The sequence below is a fragment of the Somniosus microcephalus genome, chromosome 4 (assembly GCF_052327205.1).
Source record: "Somniosus microcephalus isolate GS21.2 chromosome 4, FLI_Smic_1.0, whole genome shotgun sequence".
In the NCBI taxonomy this organism is placed as follows: Eukaryota; Metazoa; Chordata; class Chondrichthyes; order Squaliformes; family Somniosidae; genus Somniosus; species Somniosus microcephalus.
The window spans coordinates 96,083,904-96,108,335 of record NC_140990.1 but is presented as its reverse complement, the minus strand read 5'-3'; the positions used below and the strand labels follow the sequence as shown (position 1 = coordinate 96,108,335).

The 24,432-nt window shown below is 50.8% G+C and overlaps 1 protein-coding gene across 2 annotated transcripts; it reads right to left on the bottom strand.

Moving 5' to 3' along the window:
* Positions 1 to 9,628: 9,628 nt before the first annotated feature.
* Positions 9,629 to 23,614, bottom strand: LOC147119536 (nucleolar protein 9-like). 2 transcript variants are annotated; one of them, XM_085985108.1, is made up of 7 exons: positions 23,367 to 23,609; positions 21,315 to 21,507; positions 18,337 to 18,477; positions 17,612 to 17,731; positions 16,905 to 17,135; positions 11,524 to 11,629; positions 9,629 to 10,417 (listed from the first exon to the last, which is right to left on the bottom strand). In XM_085985108.1, exons 1-7 carry the CDS (start codon positions 23,546 to 23,548, stop codon positions 10,260 to 10,262), a joined length of 1,131 nt encoding a protein of 376 aa, XP_085841234.1. In that variant the 5' UTR covers positions 23,549 to 23,609; the 3' UTR covers positions 9,629 to 10,259. The 2 variants fall into 2 exon arrangements, with proteins under 2 accessions (XP_085841234.1, XP_085841236.1); XM_085985110.1 differs by lacking the exon at positions 16,905 to 17,135 and having other exon boundaries at positions 23,367 to 23,614.
* Positions 23,615 to 24,432: the final 818 nt, after the last annotated feature.

The following is a 24,432-nucleotide window of genomic DNA, read 5'->3' as shown; positions in this document are numbered from 1 at the left end:
TCATGGCTGATCCTCTATCTCAATACCATATTCCTGCTCTCTTCCCCCATACCCCTTGATGCCTTTTGTGTCTAGAAATTTATCTATCTCCTTCTTAAATATATTCAGTGACTTGGCCTCCGCTGCCCTCTGTGGTAGAGAATTCCACAGGTTCACCACCCTCTGAGTGAAGAAATTTCTCCTCATCTCAGTCCTACCCCGTATCCTGAGACTGTGACCCCTCGTTCCAGACACCCCCCAGCCAGGGGAAACATCCTCCCTGCATCCAGTCTGTCTAGCCCTGTCAGAATTTCATACGTGTCGGCCCTAGATTACGGGGCTCGAGTCTCTGGAGTGGGGGGGCCGACACCTCGAAAGCAGGTAAAACACAACAATCTGACCTGATCAGCGTGGAGGCCGAAGAGGACATGTAGCCCTGGGCTTTCAAATACTCCATGTGGACTTAACTCCTCTGGTAAGTTCGACTGTGCGGACAGGATGCAACCCTGTTGCCTTTTGAGTTCCTCGACGGTCCTTTTAAATTCTGTTTTCCGCCCCCCCACCCCACCTCTCCCAGACTTTGACCCGGCTGCGCACACGTCAGTTTTTGGAGGAGGTAAACGTTTGACGATTAAATCACGGCAGGGAGATTGGAACAAAGGGAGTTCCTGAACTCTGAGCCCAGCACAAGTGGGGCAAAGTCCAGGGATCTCCTCCGGATAGTTTGGTCCGAGATTAAGAGGGATGAGTCAGCAAACCCGCACCCCTCCCCCCTCCCATGCTGATTAGTCAACTGGGTATGGTGGCGCGTCACTGATTCACACAGAGCAGGAAGGGCCCAGGTTCCAATCCCCTGCCCAACCACGATCTGTGCTGGGAGGTAAGAGGGGTTACGATTGGTACAGAGCCCCATATAGAGCAGGAGAGCCCAGGTTCCATTCCATCCCCTCCCCAGTCTGTGCTGAGTTTCGCTATTTCTCATCTACAGGCTGCCCCGTGGCGACATCATCCGAAAACACAGCGTCAGGTTCCACAGGTTCGCTGATGACACCCAGCTCCACCTCACCACCACCTCTCTCGACCCCTCCACGGTCTCCATTTTGTCAGACTGCTTGTCCGACCTCCAGTCCTGGATGAGCAGAAGTTTTCTCCAACTAAATATTGGGAAGACCGAAGCCATTGTCTTCAGTCCAGCCAACAAACTCCGTTCCCGAGCTACCAACTGCATCCCTCTCCCTGGCAAATGTCTGAGACTGTTCGCAACCTGCGTGTCACATCTGACCCCGAGATGAGCTTCCGACCACATATCCGCCCCATCACTAAGATCGCATATTTCCATCTCTGCAACATCGCCCATCTCCGCCCTTGCCTCAGCTTATCTGCTGCTGAACCCCTCATCCATATGCCTTTGTTACCTCTAGACTTGACTATTCCAACACTCTCCAGGCCGGCCTCCCACATTCCACCCTATGTAAACCTGAGGTCATCCAAAACTCAGCTGCCCGTGCCCTAACTCGCACCAAGTCCCATTCACCCATCACCCCTGTGCTCGCTGACCTACATTGACTCCCAGTTAAGCAACACCTCGATTTTAAAATTCTCATCTTTGTTTTCAAATCCCCCCATGGCCTCGCCCCTCCCTATTTCTGTAATCTCTTCCAGCCCTACAACCCTTCGCGATATCTGCGCTCCTCCAATTCTGGCCTCTTGAGCTTCCCCGATATTAATCGCTGCACCATTTGCAGCCGTGCCTTGTTGCCTCTCCCTTTGGAATTCCCTGCCTATACCTCTCTGCCTCTCTACTTCTCTCCTCCTTTAAGACGCTCCTTAAAACCTACCTTTGACCAAGCTTTTGGTCACCTGCCCTAATACCTCATGATGTGGCTGGGTGTCAAATTTCGTCTGATAACGCTCCTGTGAAGCGCCTTGGAACATTTCATGATGTTAAAGGTGCTGTATAAATAAAGTTGTCATTGTTGTGAGAGCTGATCCCAGCTGAGGGCGGGCGGTAGAGGGGGTTAAATTGGTACCGGGCCCCGTAGGGGAGCAGTAAGACTCCAGGTTCCATCCTCAGTCCTGCTCTGCGCTGACCTCACCCAACCAGAGTGCCTGTTCCAAAGGCCAGAGTAACTCGTTGATCAGCCCTGCTATAAACAACGGAGATGTGGAGAGTTACAGCCAGCAAGAAAAAACCCCCAATAAACCCAGTTAAAATGGAGGCAGTTCAGAGACGATTCACTCGGTTGATTCCTGAGATGAGGGGTTTGACTTATGAAGAAAGGTTGAGCAGGTTGGGCCTATACTCATTGGAGTTTAGAAGAATGAGAGGTGATCATATTGAAACATATAAGATACTGAGGGGGCTCGACAAGGTAGAAGCAGAGAGGATGTTTCCCCTCGTGGGGAAATCTAGAACTCGGGGGCATAGTTTCAGAATAAAGGGTCGCCACTTCCCCGCCCACTCCCCATAACCCTTCACTCCCTTATCTTGCAAAACTCTGTCTATCTCCACCTTATGGGGAGCGGGCGGGGAAGTGGCTTTGAGCCCAAGATCAGCCATGATCTTATTGAATGGCGGAGCAGGCTCGAGGGGCCAAGTGGCCTATTCCTGCTCCATTTCTTATGTTCTTAAATGCAGCTTGCACCCCACCCCTCCCCCCATTTAATCCCCTGGGAGCTGGTCACCGGCCTCTTGGGGGGGGGGGGGGGGGAGCAATGATGCCCTCAAGCCAAGTCTTGTGTGTTTTGGGGATTCAGTGCTCTGCCCGTAATGCCCCCTCCCAGACCAGACTTCCGGTTGACATTGCTGCCGCCTCCTGTGCCAGCTCTCCTACACCCCGTCACACTGAAAATAACCTTGTTCCCCCATCTTAAAACTGTGCGCTTGTAGACAATTCAATTTAAATCGCGTTTTTATTAGTAGATGAGTGTTGTGGGGGGGGGGGGGGGGGGGGGAGTCTTCCAGGATCGTTGATTTGATTTTTTTTAAATGTAATCTTCGTTCTAGGTACAAAAAGTAAGGTCAGTGGGCGGGCGGGGAGTTCTCGGGCCCCTCCGCACATTTGATTTTGTTTACAAGTTTCACTCTGAGAATCTCTGAGGATATGTTGACGGGGTGAGATGAAGTAGGGTGGGAAGAGGCTCGTGTAGAGTATAAACATATCGTAGACCAATCATACCGAATGGCCTGTTTCTGTGCTGTACATTCTATGTAATGTCCCCTCTACACTGTCCCATCAAACACTCCCAGGGCAGGTACAGCACGGGTTAGATACAGAGTAAAGCTCCCTCTACACTGTCCCATCAAACACTCCCAGGGCAGGTACAGCACGGGTTAGATACAGAGTAAAGCTCCCTCTACACTGTCCCATCAAACACTCCCAGGGCAGGTACCGCACAGGTTAGATACAGAGTAAAGCTCCCTCTACACTGTCCCATCAAACACTCCCAGGGCAGGTACAGCACGGGTTAGATACAGAGTAAAGCTCCCTCTACACTGTCCCATCAAACACTCCCAGGGCAGGTACAGCACGGGTTAGATACAGAGTAAAGCTCCCTCTACACTGTCCCATCAAACACTCCCAGGGCAGGTACAGCACGGGATAGATACAGAGTAATGCTCCCTCTACACTGTCCCATCAAACACTCCCAGGGCAGGTACAGCACGGGTTAGATACAGAGTAAAGCTCCCTCTACACTGTCCCATCAAACACTCCCAGGGCAGGTACAGCACGGGTTAGATACAGAGTAAAGCTCCCTCTACAATGTCCCAGCAAACACTCCCAGGGCAGGTACAGCACGGGTTAGATACAGAGTAAAGCTCCCTCTACACTGTCCCATCAAACACTCCCAGGGCAGGTACAGCACGGGTTAGATACAGAGTAAAGCTCCCTCTACACTGTCCCATCAAACACTCCCAGGGCAGGTACAGCACGGGTTAGATACAGAGTAAAGCTCCCTCTACACTGTCCCATCAAACACTCCCAGGGCAGGTACCGCACGGGTTAGATACAGAGTAAAGCTCCCTCTACACTGTCCCATCAAACACTCCCAGGGCAGGTACAGCACGGGTTAGATACAGAGTAAAGCTCCCTCTACACTGTCCCATCAAACACTCCCAGGGCAGGTACAGCACGGGTTAGATACAGAGTAAAGCTCCCTCTACACTGTCCCATCAAACACTCCCAGGGCAGGTACAGCACGGGTTAGATACAGAGTAATGCTCCCTCTACACTGTCCCATCAAACACTCCCAGGGCAGGTACAGCACGGGTTAGATACAGAGTAAAGCTCCCTCTACACTGTCCCATCAAACACTCCCAGGGCAGGTACAGCACGGGTTAGATACAGAGTAAAGCTCCCTCTACAATGTCCCAGCAAACACTCCCAGGGCAGGTACAGCACGGGTTAGATACAGAGTAAAGCTCCCTCTACACTGTCCCATCAAACACTCCCAGGGCAGGTACAGCACGGGTTAGATACAGAGTAAAGCTCCCTCTACACTGTCCCATCAAACACTCCCAGGGCAGGTACAGCACGGGTTAAATCCAATTGGAAATTCAGGAGAAACCTCTCTACCCAGAGAGTGGTTTGAACTCGCTACCACAAGGAGTGGTTGAGTTGACTAGCATAGATACATTTAAGGGGAAGCTCGATAAACACGAGGGAGAAAGGGATAGAAGGATATGTTGATGGGGTGAAACATTGAAACATAGAAGATAGGAGCAGGATTAGGCCATTCGGCTCCTCGAGCCTGCTCCGCCATTTAATGAGATCATGGCTGATCATCCAAATTCATTACCCTGTCCCTGCCTTCTCCCCATATCAGTTGATCCCTTTAGCTTTAAGAAATATATCTAACTCCTTCTTGAATATATTTAATGAATTGGCCTCAACTGCCTTCTGTGGTAGAGAATTCCACAGGTTCACCACTCTCTGGGTGAAGAAATTCCTCCTCATCTCTGTCCTAAATGGCTTACCCCTTATCCTTAGACTGTGACCCCTGGTTCTGGACTCCCCCGCCATCGGGAACATCCTTCCTGCATCAAGTCTGTCTAGACCTGTTAGAATTTTTATAAGTTTCAATGAGATCCCCTCTCATTCTTCTAAACTCCAGTGAATATAAGCCCAATCGACCCAATCTCTCCTCATACGTCATTCCTGCCATCCCAGGTATCAGTCTGGTGAATCTTCGCTGCACTCCCTCCATGGCAAGAACATCCTTCCTCAGATAAGGCGACCAAAACTGCACACAATACTCAAGGTGTGGTCTCACCAAGGCCCTGTACATCCTTGCTCCTGTACTCGAATCCTCTCGCTATGAAGGCCAACATACCATTTGCCTTCTTAACCGCCTGCTGCACCTGCATGCTTACCTTCAGCGACTAGTGCACAAGGACACCCAGGTCTCGTTGCACTTCCCCTTCTCCCAATCTATTGTCGTTCAGATAATAATCTGCCTTCCTGTTTTTGCCACCAAAGTGGATAACCTTGCATTTATCCACATTATACTGCATCTGCCCAATCACCCAACCTGTGCAAATCATACTGGAGTTTCTCGGCATCCTCCTCTCAGCACACACGCCCACCCAGCTTTGTGTCGTCTGCAAACTTGGAGATATTACATCTAGTTCCCTCGTCTAGATCATTAATATATATTGTGAATAGCTGGGGTCCTAGCACCGATCCCTGCGGTACCCAACTAGTCACTGCCTGCCACTCGGAGAAAGACCCGTTTCTTCCAACTCTTTGCTTCCTGTGTGCCAACCAGTTCTCTTACCCCCAATCCCATGTGCTTTAACTTTACACGCTAATCTCTTATGCGGGACCTTATCGAATGCCTTCTCATGGTCCAAATACACCACATCCACTGGTTCTCCCTTATCTATTCTAACAGTTACATCCTCAAAAAATTCCAGTAGATTAGTCAAGCACTATTTACCTTTTGTAAATCCATGTTGACTTTGTCCGATCCTGTCACTGTTTTCCAAGTGCTCTGCTATTACATCATTTATAATGGACTCCAGCATTTTCCCCACTACCGATGTCAGGCTTACCGGTCTATAATTCCCCGTTTTCTCTCTACCACCTTTTTTGAATAGTGGGATTACATTAGCTACCCTCCAATCCATGGGAACTGTTCCAGAGTCTATAGAATTTTGGAAGATGACCAGCAATGCATCTACTATTTCTAGGGCCACTTCCTTAAGTGCCCTAGGATGTAGATTATCAGGCCCTGGGGATTTATCAGCCTTCAATCCCATCAATTTCCCTAACACCATTTCCCTACAAATACGGATTTCATTCAGTTCCTCCCTCTCATTAGACCCTATGTTCCCCGACATCTCTGGGAGGTTATTTGTGCCCTCCTTTGTGAAGACAGAACCAAAGTATGTATTAAATTGGTCATCTATTTCTTTGTTCCCCATTATAAATTCTGTGGTGTATGTGCCTTTAAGAGCCCCTGTGTACTGTAATGCCGGTAATGGCCACTTGGGCTATATAAGCCTGTATAGTGTCTTGTATCTGTTAGTTCACCTCCAGACTTTGTTCAGTAAACACCTGTGAAACCAACTCCTGCATTCCGTGTCTCCATTAACACACGGATACAACAAATTCCCCTGATTCTGACTGCAAGGAACCTCTGCTTGACTTTACCAATCTTTTTCTCTTCACATATCTATAGAAGCTTTTAGTCAGTTTTTATGCTTCCTGCAAGCTTACTCTCATACTCTATTTTCCCCCTCTTAATTAATCCCTTTGTCCTCCTTTGCTGAATCCTAAACTGCTCCCAATCCTCAAGTTTGTTGCTTTTTCTGGCCAATTTATATGTCCTCTCCTTAGATCTTATGCTATCCCTAATTTCCCTTGTTAGCCACGGTTGAGTCACCCTTTTTCTTTTATTTTTATGCCAAACAGGGATGAACAAATTCTGTAGTTCATCCATGCGATCTTTAAATGTTTGCCATTGCCTATCCACCATCAACACTTTAAGTAACGTTCCCCAATCCATCCTAGCCAACTCGTGCCTCATACCATCGTAGTTTCCTTTATTTAAATTCAGGACCCTAGTCTCTGAGTCAAACACTTCACTCTCCATTTAATGAAGAATTCTATCATATTATGATCGCTCCGACCCAAGGGGCCTCGCACAACAAGATTGCTAATTAATCCTGAGATTACTACCTTTGAGGTCCTATTTTTTAATTTACCTCCTAACTCCCTATATTCAGCTTTTAGGACCTCATCCTGGTTTTTACCTATATCGTTGGTACCTATATGCACCACAACAACTGGCTGTTCACCCTCCCCCTCCAGAATGCCCTGCAGCCGCTCCGAGACATCCTTGACCCTTGCACCAGGGAGGCAACATACCATCCTGGAGTCTCGTTTGCAGCCGCAGAAACGCCTATCTATTTCCCCTACAATAGAATCCCCTATCAGTATAGCTCTCCCGCTTTTTCCTCCCATCCTGTGCAGCAGAACCACCCATGGTGCCAGGAAGTTGGCTGCTGCTGCCCTCCCCTGATAAGCCATCTCCCTCAACAATATCCAAATTGGTATATCTGTTTGAGAGGGGGATGGCCACAGGGGACTCCTGCACCTACTACTCTGCCTGGCGGTCACCCATTCCCTTCCTGCCTGTGCAGCCTTTACCTGCGGTGTGACCAACTGATTAAATGTGATATCCACGACGCCCTCAGCATCGCGAATGCTCCAGTATGTATCCATTTGCAGCTCCAGCGCCGCAATGCGGTCTGCCAGTAGCTGCAGCTGCATACACTTCCCGCACACATGGTTGTCAGGGACACAGGAAATGTCCCTGATTTCCCACATACTGCAGGAGGAGCATGTCACGTGGCCGAGCTGTGCTGTCATGACTTACCCTTCAATTAATTTAAATTAAATTAAATCAAATCAAGATCACCAATTACACTACAATTAAATGATATATTTAAGGGCCCTTGGTTACTAGCACTCCCTGATACACAACAGAGAGCTTAGAAATTATAACCACAATAATTAAGACCTTCTAAGCTTTATAAGCTATTAACCTTAACTGTCAAACTAGAGTAGTATGAATACTCACCTGGCCGTACTCACCCAATCAGCTGCTTCCTCTTGGCCATGTCACTTTTTAAATCGTGGCATGGCTCTGGAACGCCGCCGCCGGTCTGCGAGATTGACCGGCCTTTGAGAAAAAGCCCGCGAAAGTGAGTTTAAATACTCACTACTCTCCTGCTGCTCCCGATACCGGCCTCTTCCTACAGGGTGAAAAGTTAGGAAAAACAAAGGCGAAGGGAGCTCCCCCTTCCACTCCTCACCTGACTCACCCAACTCGCAGCACTCTGTTGAAACCGCACTCAGTGCAAAATCGCACTTCAAATCCGGTTTTATAGGCCCTGAAACAAGGGAGACTTGTTGTGACTTGCTGAGCCCAGCTACAGGAGAACCAGTTTAATCTAGTTTCCCTAATTAACTCGCTTCAGCTGCTCTGAATTGTAGGCCTTGTATATCCCTTTATAACCCTGCTTAAAGCTGGGAAATTTAGGTTTTAAATAGTAGACAGTAACAGTAAATGTGAAACAAAAGTTTGATTTTAACAACTAGTTAAGCCTCCCTGACTCACCCAACTCACAGCACTCTGTTGAAACTGCACTCTGAGATGCAGAAGGGTGGGAGGAGGCTTGTGAGGAGCATAAACACCGGCATCGACCTGTTGGGCCGAATGGCCAGTTTCTGTGCTGTAAATACCATGTATATTAATTTATTTTAAAAGTCTGTGTATCAAATTAAACCAGTGTTGCTACAGAGAATATGAAATGAATAAAAATAAAGAATTTTGCTTTTTTTGGGAGTATGTTTCACACCAGAAGTGAAAACGTAAACAGCCCTCTGTAAATAAAAAATTAATTTTAATTTCCCGCAATAATTCTTACTCGAAGGAAGGTGTCTCGAGGGAGTGGGGGAAGAGCGGGAAAGGGGGTGGGCAGTAAAACGCTAATGAAAAAGTAAGGTTTGTTTAATGATTGAAGGATCGTGTAGTCTTTCCATTGCAGGGATACAGAGAAGGGAGAACTCGCCCATGACCCCTGTGAACACCCTCCATCACTGCAGCTGATTAAACACACTCCCAAGCATCATTTCCAGGCAGAAATCAAAATGCCAGCCGTGGCTCAGTCGGTGTCCCTCTCGCCTCTGAGTCAGAAGGTCGTGGGTTCGAACCCCCACTCCAGAGACTGGAGCCCCATAATCCAGGGTCCACACACCTTGTGCCAGTCCTGAGGGAAGCACTGCACTGTCGGAGGTGCTGTCTTTCGGAAGAGACGTTAAACCGAGGCCGCCGCCCCCCCCCACCCCCGTCTGGACGTAAAAGATCCTGCGGCCGCTATTGGAAGAAGATCGAGGGAGGAAAGAGAAGTTCGTCCTGGGGCCAATATTTATCCCTCAACCAACATCACTAAAAAACAGATTAACTGGGTCATTCAGCTCATCGCCCTTTGTGGGATCTTGCTGTGCTCAAAATGGCCACCCTATTCACCTAACGGCAGTGGCTGCGCTTCAAGGCACTTCCGTTGGCTGTGAAGTTCGTCGGGACGAGGTGTTTATGTAAAACCCTTTGCTCTGGTAGTCACAGTCTGTGCGCAGTCTCTGTATCAACAAAAATCTTTATTGTACAATCTATCCATTCTGATCAGACATTAAAACATTACCGATGGAATGTGGTGTCAACTGATTGCCGGTTTATAACCAAACCGCACGGAGGGAATCCTGAGATGCATCAGCACGTGCAGGGTTAGACAGTCAATGTTTGGATCGCACCGTCCCTTTAATTCCAGTACAGGTCCTGGGGCGGGGCTTTATTTGAACCTGACCTCCAGTGGCATTGCTCACAGGTAGTCTGGATCACAGTCATGTTTAGCTGTGAAGATGGCCTGTCCCTTTAAGTCCACTGCCCGGATCGTCCCTGTGGGGAAATGGTCTGCACAAGGTCAATTAGAGGCCCATCATCGGGGCACGTCGCTGTGGGTTGGCAGCTGCTGGTAAATCCTCGGGATCCTTCCCTCGGGGGAGAGGCCGGGTTTCTAATGGTCAGAAGAAACCAGCAGGAAATGACTGGCTTCCTCTCTCGTCAGTTGCTGCTGCCCTTGACACTGGGATTAAAATTTCATCTCTTCCAAACGGATGTAACGTTTCAGCTCCCGTGGTGTGATTCAGGTGGGCGATGCCCGCTGACCTCTCTCTCGCTTGACCTTTTCCACCCTCCCTCTCTCGCATCCTTCAATCCTCCAGCAGCTCAGCGAACATCTTCCGCCGCTTGCTCTCTGCCGCCTGGTGCTCGTCCCAATCCCGCCGGCGTTTCAGGAAGTGCGCCAGGGCGAAGTTCCGCGCGATGTGATGGCCGATCGGGTCGCTCCGCAGCTCGCTCTCTCTGCCAGCTGCAACGCAAAGAAAACGAGGTGAGGTGAAATGGGGGCCGGCTCGGGTATTCTTCCAGCTCGGGGCTCACTTGACAACGTTAAGGAGTGGGGATCCTTTCCCGATTTTGGGAACGCCAATTGGCCCACCGTGGCTCCCCAAGTTGGGAGCCATAAATCTAGCTTCTCCATGGGGGTCCCTCCTCAGCTCCGCGACCCTTCAGCCGTCTCAGTAGATCCCTCCTCAGTAACCCCGTCCCAGATCCCTCCTCACCTCCACCCCCGAGCCTCTTCACCCCACCGAGCAGGGTCCTCATCTCCTCCACCGCATCCCCCCCACCCCCGGCCAGGTCTTGCTCCCCACCACTCCCCCAGCAGGCCCCTCCTCACCGCCAGGTCCCTCTTCACCTCTAACCCACCCCCAGTAGGTCCCTCATCTGTAAGCCACCCCACAGCAGGTCCCTCTGTACACCTCTCCCCGCCCACCCCCCAAAAAAAGCAGGTCCCTCTGCACCTCTAACTCACCCCCAGCAGGCCCCTCCTCACCGCCAGGTCCCTCTTCACCTCTATCGCCCCCCCCCCTCCCATAAGCAGGTCCCTATTTACCTCCCCCCCCAACCCCCACCCAAAAGCAGGTCCCTCTTTACCTCCCCCCCTCCCAAAGCAGGTCCCTCTTTACCTCCCCCCCTCCCAAAGCAGGTACCTCTTTACCTCCCTCCCCCCCCTCCCAAAAGCAGGTCCCTCTTTACATCTCCCCCCCACCCCAAGTCCCTCTTCACCCCTATACCCGAGTCTCTCTCCCCACCCCACCCCTACAGCAGGTCCCTCCTCTCTCCCCCACCACCTCCCCCAACAGGCAACAGGTCCCTCCTCACCATCTCCTCCCCGCCCACAAGGTCTCTCCTCACCTCCATCCCCAGGTCTGTCCACAGTAGGGCCTTCCACTCCTACCCCACCCCCCCTCCCCGCGGTCACTCCAAGTACGGAGGCCCAGGGAGGGGTGCTCTCCAACCTTTGCTACCCCGAGTCGCGGACTCGACTGAGGGACGCAGCGAAAGGGAAGAAGAAAAAAAACAACACAGCGCTTAAGAACAAAGCGAGGGAGCAGAAGGTAGAAAGTTGCTCACCGAGCTCCTCGGCGATGGTCTGTTTCATTCCAATTGGCACCGAGGTCCATATCTGGTCAAGGACTCGGCTGCCGTGCTTATCACAGGCCAGCTGTACGAACCGGCCCTGCAAAGAAAAATCAAAACGACACAATCTTGAGGCCAGGGCATCAAATGCCATTGACTAGACCTCCCCACGGTAAAAGAAAGACTTACATTTACATAGCGCCTTTCACGACCACCGGACGTCGCAAAGCGCTTTACAGTCAATGAAGTACTTTTGGAGTGTAGTCACTGTTGTAATGTAGGAAACGCGGCAGCCAATTTGCGCACAGCAAGATCCCACAAAACAGCAATGTGATAATGACCAGATCATCTGGTTTTGTTACGTGGATTGAGGGATATATATTGGCCAGGTAGCCAAATGATTTGCAGCCAGCTCGCCCTCGCTCATCCATCCTCTCCTATCCTCCTCAGACCAACTACCAACCAGCCTTCCCCCCTACACCCAACCTACCGTCCCCTCCCGTCAACTCCATCAGCTCGACGGACAACCTGGTCCCCTCAAACCAACTAGTAACTAACAGTACCCCTGTCCAGTGTCGGCCAACTGTTCAAAATTACCATGGCTTTTGAAAGAGCAGATTGGGAGAAACTGTTTCCAGTGGCAGGAGGGTTGGTAACCAGAGGACACATAGATGTAAGGTAATAAAAACAGAGAATGCTGGAAATACTCAGCAGGTCAGGCAGCATCTGTGGAGAGAGAAACCGAGATCACGGCTCAGGTCGATGACCTTTCCTCAGAACTGGCCTGTCTGATGAAAGGTCATCGACCTGAAACGTTAACTCTGTTTCGCTCTCCACAAATGCTGCCTGACCTGCTGAGTGTTTCCAGCATTTTCTGCTTTTATTTCAGATTTCCAGCATCCGCAGTATTTTGCTTTTGTACAGATTTAAGGTGATTTTGGCCAAAGAGCCAGGTTGGAGATTTATTTTTACGCAGCGAGCTGTTGTGATCTGGAATGCGCTGCCTGAAAGGGCGGTGGGAGCAGATTCAACGGTAACTTTCAAAAGGGAATTGGATAAATATCTGAAGAGGAAAAATTTGCACGGCTATGGGGAAAGAGCAGGTGGAGAGTGGGATTAATGGGATAGTTCTTTCAAAGAAGTCGGCACAGGCACATTGGGTTGACTGGCCTCTTCCTCTGCTGTACTATTCTACGAATTGGACCGTCACCGTAACCCAAACCGGCTGCCAACCTCCTCCTTCCCCAGTCCCATAAGTCAACCATTTGCCCGTTAACACAACCAACCACTAAATGCCCCATGCCAACAGGCAACCACTGCCAACCTGCGACTGCCCATACGTCACTGAGCAACACGGAGGTTTCAATCTCCTTGATCGGGAGACTGAACGCGGGGGCAAGGAATGTAAACACACAAGGCGACCATTCAGGCCCACGGGCCTGTTCAATCAGATCATGTATATCAATCAGAACATAACCTGGCGATCGAAAAAGGCAGACACAGACAGACCCAGCTACCAAGAGAGGACAGGATATGCGCTCACTGCAGTCAGGGAGTGGTGGAGACAGAGATGCACTTCCTCACAGCTTGTAGAAAATATCAGGGCATAAGGGAGAATGTCTACCCAAAGTTCACAAAAATATGCCCGGAATTCAGAAATTTGAATGACGACCAAAAACTCCCATACCTACTAGGGGAAGAGAGAAATTGCATAACACTAGCGGCACATTATGTTACAGCTTGCCATAAACAGAGGGACAACCAGTAAATATAAGAAGAGTATATATAAATTATATGAAAGTATATATTTATACACTCAGGGATATATCTGTTTATACACTGTATGGATAGATCTGTATTTTTGTGAACAAACATGAATGTTTTCCGATGCTTTGGCAACATAAGATGTAACTTGTCAAGCCAATAAAGCGATTTGAATTGAATTGAATTGAAGGTGATCTTCCAGGTGGGGAATGGGCAATTCATCGTGACCAGCCACACACAAGAACGTGAAGAAAGACTGAAGCTCCTATTAAGCCATCCAGGTGCATTCCAAACATCCCCAGTGCTTCATCCTCCATTACCCAGACTAGCAAATTCCTCTAAACAATTCCAAACATCCCCAGTGCTTCATCCTCCATTACCCAGACTAGCAAATTCCTCTAACAGTTGTGTGCCGAGTTCAAAAGTTCTTCTGAATATGTTTTAATTCACTTTGCATTCATTTAAATATATCTCCGCTGCTCTGACTCACCCGTGTGACCTTTCAGAAATATTCTCGTCTATCCCGTTTAATTTACCTCGATCGGTCCCTCCTTACCCCCTCTATCCCATTTAATATTTACACCCTCGATCGGGTCCCTCCTTAACCCCCTCTATCCCATTTAATATTTACACCCTCGATCGGGTCCCTCCTTAACCCCCTCTATCCCATTTAATATTTTACACCCTCGATCGGGTCCCTCCTTAACCCCCTCTATCCCATTTAATATTTTACACCCTCGATCGGGTCCCTCCTTAACCCCCTCTATCCCATTTAATATTTTACACCCTCGATCGGGTCCCTCCTTAACCCCCTCTATCCCATTTAATATTTTACACCCTCGATCGGGTCCCTCCTTAACCCCCTCTATCCCATTTAATATTTTACACCCCTCAATCGGGTCCCTCCTTAACCCCCTCTATCCCATTTAATATTTTACACCCCTCAATCGGGTCCCTCCTTAACCCCCTCTATCCCATTTAATATTTTACACCCTCGATCGGGTCCCTCCTTAACCCCCTCTATCCCATTTAATATTTTACACCCTCGATCGGGTCCCTCCTTAACCCCCTCTATCCCATTTAATATTTTACACCCTCGATCGGGTCCCTCCTTAACCCCCTCTATCCCATTTAATATTTTACACCCTCGATCGGGTCCCTCCTTAACCCCCTCTATCCCATTTAATATTTTACACCCCTCAATCGGGTCCCTCCTTAACCCCCTCTATCCCATTTAATATTTACACCCTCGATCGGGTCCCTCCTTAACCCCCTCTATCCCATTTAATATTTTACACCCCTCAATCGGGTCCCTCCTTAACCCCCTCTATCCCATTTAATATTTTACACCCTCGATCGGGTCCCTCCTTAACCCCCTCTATCCCATTTAATATTTTACACCCTCGATCGGGTCCCTCCTTAACCCCCTCTATCCCATTTAATATTTACACCCTCGATCGGGTCCCTCCTTAACCCCCTCTATCCCATTTAATATTTTACACTCTCGATCGGGTCCCTCCTTAACCCCCTCTATCCCATTTAATATTTTACACTCTCGATCGGGTCCCTCCTTAACCCCCTCTATCCCATTTAATATTTTACACCCTCGATCGGGTCCCTCCTTAACCCCCTCTATCCCATTTAATATTTACACCCTCGATCGGGTCCCTCCTTAACCCCCTCTATCCCATTTAATATTTACACCCTCGATCGGGTCCCTCCTTAACCCCCTCTATCCCATTTAATATTTTACACTCTCGATCGGGTCCCTCCTTAACCCCCTCTATCCCATTTAATATTTTACACTCTCGATCGGGTCCCTCCTTAACCCCCTCTATCCCATTTAATATTTTACACCCTCGATCGGGTCCCTCCTTAACCCCCTCTATCCCATTTAATATTTTACACCCTCGATCGGGTCCCTCCTTAACCCCCTCTATCCCATTTAATATTTTACACACTCGATCGGGTCCCTCCTTAACCCCCTCTATCCCATTTAATATTTTACACCCCTCAATCGGGTCCCTCCTTAACCCCCTCTATCCCATTTAATATTTTACACCCCTCAATCGGGTCCCTCCTTAACCCCCTCTATCCCATTTAATATTTTACACCCTCGATCGGGTCCCTCCTTAACCCCCTCTATCCCATTTAATATTTTACACCCTCGATCGGGTCCCTCCTTAACCCCCTCTATCCCATTTAATATTTTACACCCTCGATCGGGTCCCTCCTTAACCCCCTCTATCCCATTTAATATTTTACACCCTCGATCGGGTCCCTCCTTAACCCCCTCTATCCCATTTAATATTTTACACCCCTCAATCGGGTCCCTCCTTAACCCCCTCTATCCCATTTAATATTTACACCCTCGATCGGGTCCCTCCTTAACCCCCTCTATCCCATTTAATATTTTACACCCCTCAATCGGGTCCCTCCTTAACCCCCTCTATCCCATTTAATATTTTACACCCTCGATCGGGTCCCTCCTTAACCCCCTCTATCCCATTTAATATTTTACACCCTCGATCGGGTCCCTCCTTAACCCCCTCTATCCCATTTAATATTTACACCCTCGATCGGGTCCCTCCTTAACCCCCTCTATCCCATTTAATATTTTACACTCTCGATCGGGTCCCTCCTTAACCCCCTCTATCCCATTTAATATTTTACACTCTCGATCGGGTCCCTCCTTAACCCCCTCTATCCCATTTAATATTTTACACCCTCGATCGGGTCCCTCCTTAACCCCCTCTATCCCATTTAATATTTACACCCTCGATCGGGTCCCTCCTTAACCCCCTCTATCCCATTTAATATTTACACCCTCGATCGGGTCCCTCCTTAACCCCCTCTATCCCATTTAATATTTTACACTCTCGATCGGGTCCCTCCTTAACCCCCTCTATCCCATTTAATATTTTACACTCTCGATCGGGTCCCTCCTTAACCCCCTCTATCCCATTTAATATTTTACACCCTCGATCGGGTCCCTCCTTAACCCCCTCTATCCCATTTAATATTTTACACCCTCGATCGGGTCCCTCCTTAACCCCCTCTATCCCATTTAATATTTTACACACTCGATCGGGTCCCTCCTTAACCCCCTCTATCCCATTTAATATTTACACCCTCGATCGGGTCCCTCCTTAACGCCCTCTGCCCCATTTAATATTTACACCCTCGATCGGGTCCCTCCTTAACCCCCTCTATCCCATTTAATATTTACACCCTCGATCGGGTCCCTCCTTAACCCCCTCTATCCCATTTAATATTTTACACCCTCGATCGGGTCCCTCCTTAACCCCCTCTATCCCATTTAATATTTTACACCCTCGATCGGGTCCCTCCTTAACCCCCTCTATCCCATTTAATATTTACACTCTCGATCGGGTCCCTCCTTAACCCCCTCTATCCCATTTAATATTTTACACCCTCGATCGGGTCCCTCCTTAACCCCTCTATCCCATTTAATATTTTACACCCTCGATCGGGTCCCTCCTTAACCCCCTCTATCCCATTTAATATTTACACTCTCGATCGGGTCCCTCCTTAACCCCTTCTGTCCCCTTTAAAATTTAACCCCCCCTCCCCCCTCAGTCCATTCTCACCGCGAACTTCCTGATGATCTTCTTCCTCTGTTTGTCCGACACGGTGCTGCTGGTCAGCAGGGCGTCGAAGACGTGACTCCCCGTCTGGTCGCAGGCCAGCCTCACGCGGTCATCCTCCGACATGGCTGCCAGGCTGAGCACCATTGCGGTGGGCTCGTCGAAGTGGAGCAGGCGCTGAGCCAGCAGCGAGCCGTGGTAACTGATGGTCTTCAGGCGCTGCTCGTCGGACGGCTGGGGCGATCAGAGAGACAAAGCGGGTTAGTGGAGACGCTGCGGCACACGAGACGAGACCGACAGGGACAGCGCATCGGCATCCGGGCCCAGCACAGACAACCGTCAGGACCCTGGGCTCGAATCCAGCCAGCAGAGAGACCTTTCACCCTCCGAGACCTGGGGGTCAAACCCAGCACCAGACAGAAGGGAATGAAGGTCTCCTCTCTTGAGTAGGTGGTGAAAGACCTCAAACAAGAAGCAGCATGTTGTTCCTCTGAACGTCAATGCGGCAGGTTCTCCTGCCTATACAGGTGGCGGTTGAGGCGGGGGGGGGGGGGGGGGGGGCGAGAGGCAGAAAAAGGGGGATAACAAGCTGGCGAAAGGTTTGTTGAACAGGCGGTGTGATCTCCACGGTCACTGAGCGAGGTGTGGGGGGCACGACCCTCGGGCCGGCAGCTCAGCACGATGGAGCACTCTGTGCGTCCTGGGTTTACCTGGTGCTCCGTAGTCGAGTCCTCCTCACCCAGGTCGTAGAGAACCTCGTATGTCAGGAAAGAGATGAAGAGAGGCACGCAGGCCACCCTGCGAGAGGCCGGCTCGCAGCAGTGGAAAGCCTGAAAGCAGAAACAGGTCGAGTTGAGCCAAAGGAACAGTTTACAAGCTAGCGCCGGGGTGGGTGGCTGGCTGGCCGAGGTGTCTGGCAAGCACCTCCTCCAACCAGGTGTCATCACTCGCCAAAATGGCCGCCAATGGCTTTGAACAGAAAGGGCCCAGGTTCCATCTCACCCCCGCCGGTCTGTGCTGAGCTAGCTGGTCCCAACCAGGGACGGGCAGTAAGGGGGCTAGAATTGGTACTGAGCCCCACATAGAACAGGAAGGGCCCAGGTTCCACCCCCACCCCGGTCTGTGCTGAGTTAGCTGATCCTGGGGCCGGTGGGGGGGATCTACAATTGGCCCCTGGTCACTATCCTAGTGACTTCAGCTGAACAGTATGCACGCATGCCAGGGAAGGACAGGATCAGGGCTCATGTGCGATGCCCCACACAGTCAAATATCCTGGCAACACCTGGGCTGACAAATTAATAACTGCCCACCTGGGTGAGGTATCAGAGGCTGGGGTGGGGGGGGGGGCAGGCAGCTGCTGCCTACTGACTCCAGCAAGGACTCCCCTTAGAGGACAGGAGGGGGAGAGTGGGTAGCGCCAAGGCTGCTCCCTTACCTGGTACAGTTTCATCAGCATCTCCTGCTGCTTCTCTTTGTGCTTCACGCAGGCTGCGACCAGCTCGGTGATGATCCCCATGTGGCCCTGCGCTAAAATGTTCTCCAGGCCGGGGCAAAGCTCGTCAAATAACTTTGAAAACTAAGAGAAAAAAAAGGGGTCAGTAGATTAGATACGGCCCCCTACTAATTACGGCTGTTATACAGGTTCATGGACTTTGACCCAGGTCCCAGAGGGTGCAATGACACGGTTTGATCCACTGCAGCGCGCACTCGCTCCCCTTCCTCCGTTTCCTCTTTCCTTCCATTGCCCTCTCCCCGGTTATCCCGGTGTCCTGGCCAATATTTACCCCTTAGTCACGAAAACAGATTATCCGGTCATTATCAGATTGCTGTTTCTGGCAGCTTGCTGTGCGCATATTGGCTGCCGCGTTTCCTACATGCGGAGAGGTTGTTTCCCCTGGCTGGAGTGTCTAGAACTAGGGGTCACAGTCTCAGGATAAGGGGTCGGCCATTTAAGACTGAGATGAGGAGGAATTTCTTCACTCAGAGGGTTGTGAATCTTTGGAATTCTCTGCCCCAGAGGGCTGTGAATGCTGAGTCTTTGAGTATATTCAAGGCTGAGATCGATAGATTTTTGGACTCTAGGGGAATCAAGGGATATGGAGATCGGGCAGGAAAGTGGAGTTGAGGTCCATGATCTCATTGAATGGCGAAGCAGGCTCGAGGGGCCGTATGGCCGACTCCTGCTCCTATTTATTATGTTCTTACAACATTGACTACACTTCAAAAAGTACTTCATTGGCTGTAAAGTGCTTTGGGGCGTCCAGTGGTCGTGAAAGGCGCTGTATAAATGCAAGTCTTTCTTTCTTTTCTCCCTCCCTGCTTGCTCCGCCCTCCCTCATACAACGACTCGCACTTATATGGCACCAAGGCACCTCACAGGAGCGTGAGCCAAAAAAAAATTGACACCGAGCCACATATTAGGACAGCTGACCAAAAGCTTGGTCAAAGAGGCAGGTTTTAAGGAGCGACTTAAAAGGAGGAGGGAGAGGCGGAGAAGTTTAGGAAGGGAATTCCAGAGCTTATGGGGCTGAGGCAGCTGAAGGCACGGCCGCCAATGGTGGGGCGAAGGAATTGGGGGAATGCACAAAGATCCATTGCTTTTTAAATACTTCACCAGCCGATCTCCTGTGCCACTGCTCACTGGGATCAAGACCCAGTGCAGCGTTTGGATGAAGTGGGATTCAGAGGGTCGGGGGTGGGGGTGGTAATTACTTAGAATGTACAGCACAGAAACAGGCCATTCGGCCCAACTGGTCTGTGCCAGTGAGTGTTTATGCATATCCCTCTATCCCTTTCTCCCATGTGTTTACAGGAAACTGTGTGCTATCCGGCACCGACGGGACCGAGCTGTTGCCGTCCCATCAAAACTGCCAGACAAACCAGCGCTAATGTTGAAACATACGGAGATTTTGAGCTCCGTATCTGGCAACAAACCCTATTGCTTAACAGTCGGCCGTACCTTGCAAGCGTCTCTGTAGCTTAGCAACAGCTTCAGCGAGACCTTGCAGAGCCTGACTGGTGAAAAAAAAGCAACGAAAAGAAAAAAAACCTAACGAAACGGCTCCTGATTTTTGCCGGTGGATCGAGCATTCCGGACAGTTAACCGCCGAATAAACCAAAGTTTCCTGTATCTAGCTTCGCCTTAAAATGGACCAGAGTGTGTAGATGGAATTCAGTCCCCCTTCTAATGTCATTTAGTTATAATTTGATTTGCGATTCTTGTAACTAAGACCACCTATTTCCACCTCCGTAACATCGCCGGTCTCCGCCCTTGCCTCAGCTCATCCGCTGCTGAAACCCTCATCCATGCCTTTGTTATCTCTAGACTTGACTATTCCAACGCACTCCTGGCTGGCCTCCCACATTCCACCCTATGTAAACTTGAGGTCATCCAAAACTGGGCTGCCCGTGTCCTAACTCGCACCAAGTCCCGTTCGCCCATCTCCCCTGTGCTCGCTGGCCTACATTGGCTCCCGGTTAAGCAACACCTCGATTTCAAAATTCTCATCCTTGTTTGCAAATCCCTCCGTGGCCTCGCCCCCCCCCTATCTCTGTAATCTCCTCCAGCCCCACAACCCTCACCCCCCCACCCACCCCCCGCCCCGAGATATCTGCGCTCCTCAAATTCTGCCCTCGAGCATCCCTGATTATAATCGCTCAACCATTGGCAGCCGTGCCTTCTGTTACCGAGGCCCTAAGCTCGGGAATTCTCTCCCTAAACCACTCTGCCTCTCTTTTCTCCTCTAAGACGCTCCTTAAAACTTACCTCTTTGACCAAGCTTTTGGTCATCTGCCCTAATTTCTTTACAGCCAATGAAGTACTTCCCCCCCCCCACCCCCACCCAAAGTGTAGTCACTGTTGTAATGTAGGAAACGCAGCAGCCAATTTGCACATAGCAAGATCCCACAAAGAGCAATGTGACAATGACCAGATCATTTGTTTTTTAACGATGTTGTTTGAGGGATAAACATTGGCCCCAGGACACCGGGGAGAACTCCCCTGCTCTTCTTCTGGTAGTGGGCGTGGGATCTTTCACATCCCCCCCCCCCAAGAGGGCAGACGGGGGCCCTCGGTTTAACGTCTCATCAGAAAGACGGCACCTCCGGCAGTGCAGCACTCCCTCATTACTGGCACCGGGAGTGTCGGCCCTGGATTATGGGGCACGAGACTCTGGAGTGGGGGGATTCGAACCCACGACCTTCTGGCTCGGAGGCGAGGGAGAGACCCCGACCGAGCCACGGTCGATAGAGGCAGCTTCCAAATGAAAGCTAATTCATTGGGAGTCCCGAGGAGGCAAGAAGCACTTTACACAAACATAAACGTGGACACGGGAACTGACAACAGAGGCGCGCGCTGAGGTTAAGATTTCGAATACGAGATGTAGGACAGACTCTCCGCTCGGCCCCACTCACCAGCTTCTGTGACGGGGTGGCTGCGAGGAGCCGCTGGACGGTGAAGTTTGCGACCTGGTGGAGGGCCAGGGGGACGAGCTGGCCTTTGAAGTGTGACTTGTAGAGCCTCCTCAGCAGCTTCTTATCCGACACCTGGATGATGTTCTCCAGGAGGTGGCTGCTCGTCTTGTCCTTCAGGAACACCAGCAGAGGACTTGAGGAATATAAAGAGAAAGGCAGAGAGGGGGCTGGTGTTAGAGGCAGTCTTTTAATTCCCCCGGTTCCACACTGTGCCATGGGCACAGGCTATGCCTCCGGTACCTCTCCCCAACAGGCCATTCGTTATGTCCTTGGTGTGCTATTTGACCCCACATCCACTCCATTGCCAAGACAACAACAGCAACTTGTATTTATATAGCGCCTTTAACATAGTTAAACATCCCAGGGCGCTGCACAGGAGTATTTTAAGACGACAAATTTGACACCAATCCACATAAGCAGAAATTAGGGCAGGTGACCAAAAGCTTGGTCAAAGAGGTAGGTTTTAAGGAGCATCTCACAGGACGAGACAGAGGCGGAGAGGTTTGGGCAGGGAATTCCCGAGCTTGGGGCCTAGGCAACAGAAGGCACGGCCACCAAAGGTTGAGCGATTATAATCAGGGATCCTCAAGAGGACAGAATTAGAGCGGCGCAGATATCTTGGGGGGTTGTGGGACTAAACGAGATTACTTCCACCTCTAACATCGCCCCTGCCTCAACTCATCAAATTATTTGTCTTAAAATACTCCTGTGCAGCGCCTTGGGACATTTTACTACATTAAAGGCACTATATAAATACAGGTTGTTGTTGCTGAAACCCTCATCCACGTCTTTTGTTACCTCTAGACTTGACTATGCCAACGCTCTCCTGGCTGGCCTCCCACATTCCACCCTATGTAAACTTGAGGTCGTCCAAAACTCGGCTGCCCGTGTCCTAACTCGCACCAAGTCCCGTTCGCCCATCACCCCCGGTGCTCGCTGACCTACACTGGCTCCTGGTTAAGCAACGCCTCGATTTCAAAATTCCCATCCTTGTTTTCAAATCCCCCCCATGGCCTCGCCCCTCCCTATCTCTGTAATCTCCTCCAGCCCCACAACCCCCACTGAGATCGCTGCGCTCCTCCAATTCTGGCCTCTTGTGCATCCCCAATTGTAATCGCTCCACCATTGGCGGCCGTGCCTTCAGCTGCCTGGGCCCGAAGCTTTGCAATTCCCTCCCTAAACCTCTCCGCCTCTCTACCTCCCTCTCCTCCTTTAAGATGCTTAAAACCTACCTCTTTGACCGGGTTTTTGGTCACCTATCCCAATAGCTCATGTGGTTCGGTGTTGAATTTTGTTTCGATAATCGCTCCTGTGAAGCACCTTGGGACGTTGAACCAGCCGGCCAGAGGGGAGCCGTGTTTATTTTTTACCTTCCGTCTCCCTACCTGTGCCTGCATCCTCCCGGCAATGCGCATTATTCCCAGGCATGGTGCGGCGGGGGGGGGGGGACGACCAACGCCACTCTGACACCTCCGCCCAGTCCCCAGACTGACTGCTGCGCCTGTCCTTGGGGTAACGGTCTCCCGGAGGCACCCTCTCAGCGTGCCTCAGTCGGTCTCACTCTCCCCCCCTCCGAGTCAGGAGGTCGTGGGGTTGAGCCCCACTCCAGGGCTGGAGCCCCGTAAGCTGTCGGAGGTGTTGTCCTTCGGATCAGAGGCTAAACCGAAGCAGGTGGATGCTAAAGCTCGCATGGCCGCTACAGGAAGAGGAGCAGGGGGAGTTCTCCCTGGTGTCCTGGGTCCCAACAACCATCTCTTAACCAACACCACTAAGAAAAACAGATTAACCTGTCATTGGGAATTAAGGGATCCTGATCTGCAACGGAGGACCTGTCTACATAACAGCAGTGACTGCTCTTCAGGGCATGTCACTGTACGTGAAGGGCCGTGAGACAGCGAGAGCAAGAGAGAGCGTGCGCGCGTATCGGTGGGGGTGGGGGTGGAGAAAAGAGAGGATGCGGGGGTTGAAGAAACATAAAAGCCACGTGGATACCTGCTTTGCTCCGGCTGGCCCAGCGACCCCAGATATTCCATCACGGCAGCACAGAGCTCGCTGGCGACGCTGGGCAGCTTCCGCCGCAGGACTTGCAGGGCGACTTGGAACACCGGACTGGCGATGGGATGGGTCACAAAAACTGTGGGGAGAAAGAGTTTGTTTTTACATGGCAGAAGCATGGATGGAGCAAGGCAACACGACGGTCAAACCTGGGGATGTGGGGCCTCTAAGACCAACCCCTGTAACTCGCTGGGTCAGTGTCTCTCTCGCTGGGTCAGCGTGTCTCAGTGTCTCTCGCTGGGTCAGCGTGTCTCAGTGTCTCTCTCTGGGTCAGCGTGTCTCAGTGTCTCTCTCTGGGTCAGCGTGTCTCAGTGTCTCTCTCTGGGTCAGTGTGTCTCAGTGTCTCTCTCTGGGTCAGTGTGTCTCAGTGTCTCTCTCTGGGTCAGTGTGTCTCAGTGTCTCTCTCTGGGTCAGTGTGTCTCAGTGTCTCTCTCTGGGTCAGTGTGTCTCAGTGTCTCTCTCTGGGTCAGTGTGTCTCAGTGTCTCTCTCTGGGTCAGTGTGTCTCAGTGTCTCTCTCTGGGGCAGTGTGTCTCAGTGTCTCTCTCTGGGTCAGTGTGTCTCAGTGTCTCTCTCTGGGTCAGTGTGTCTCAGTCTCTCTCTCTGGGTCAGTGTGTCTCAGTGTCTCTCTCTGGGTCAGTGTGTCTCAGTGTCTCTCTCTGGGTCAGTGTGTCTCAGTGTCTCTCTCTGGGTCAGCGTGTCTCAGTGTCTCTCTCTGGGTCAGCGTGTCTCAGTGTCTCTCTCTGGGTCAGCGTGTCTCAGTGTCTCTCTCTGGGTCAGTGTGTCTCAGTGTCTCTCTCTGGTCAGTGTGTCTCAGTGTCTCTCTCTGGGTCAGTGTGTCTCAGTGTCTCTCTCTGGGTCAGTGTGTCTCAGTGTCCTCTCTCTGGGTCAGTGTGTCTCAGTGTCTCTCTCTGGGTCAGTGTGTCTCAGTGTCTCTCTCTGGGTCAGTGTGTCTCTCTCTCTCTCTGGTCAGTGTGTCTCAGTGTCTCTCTCTGGGTCAGTGTG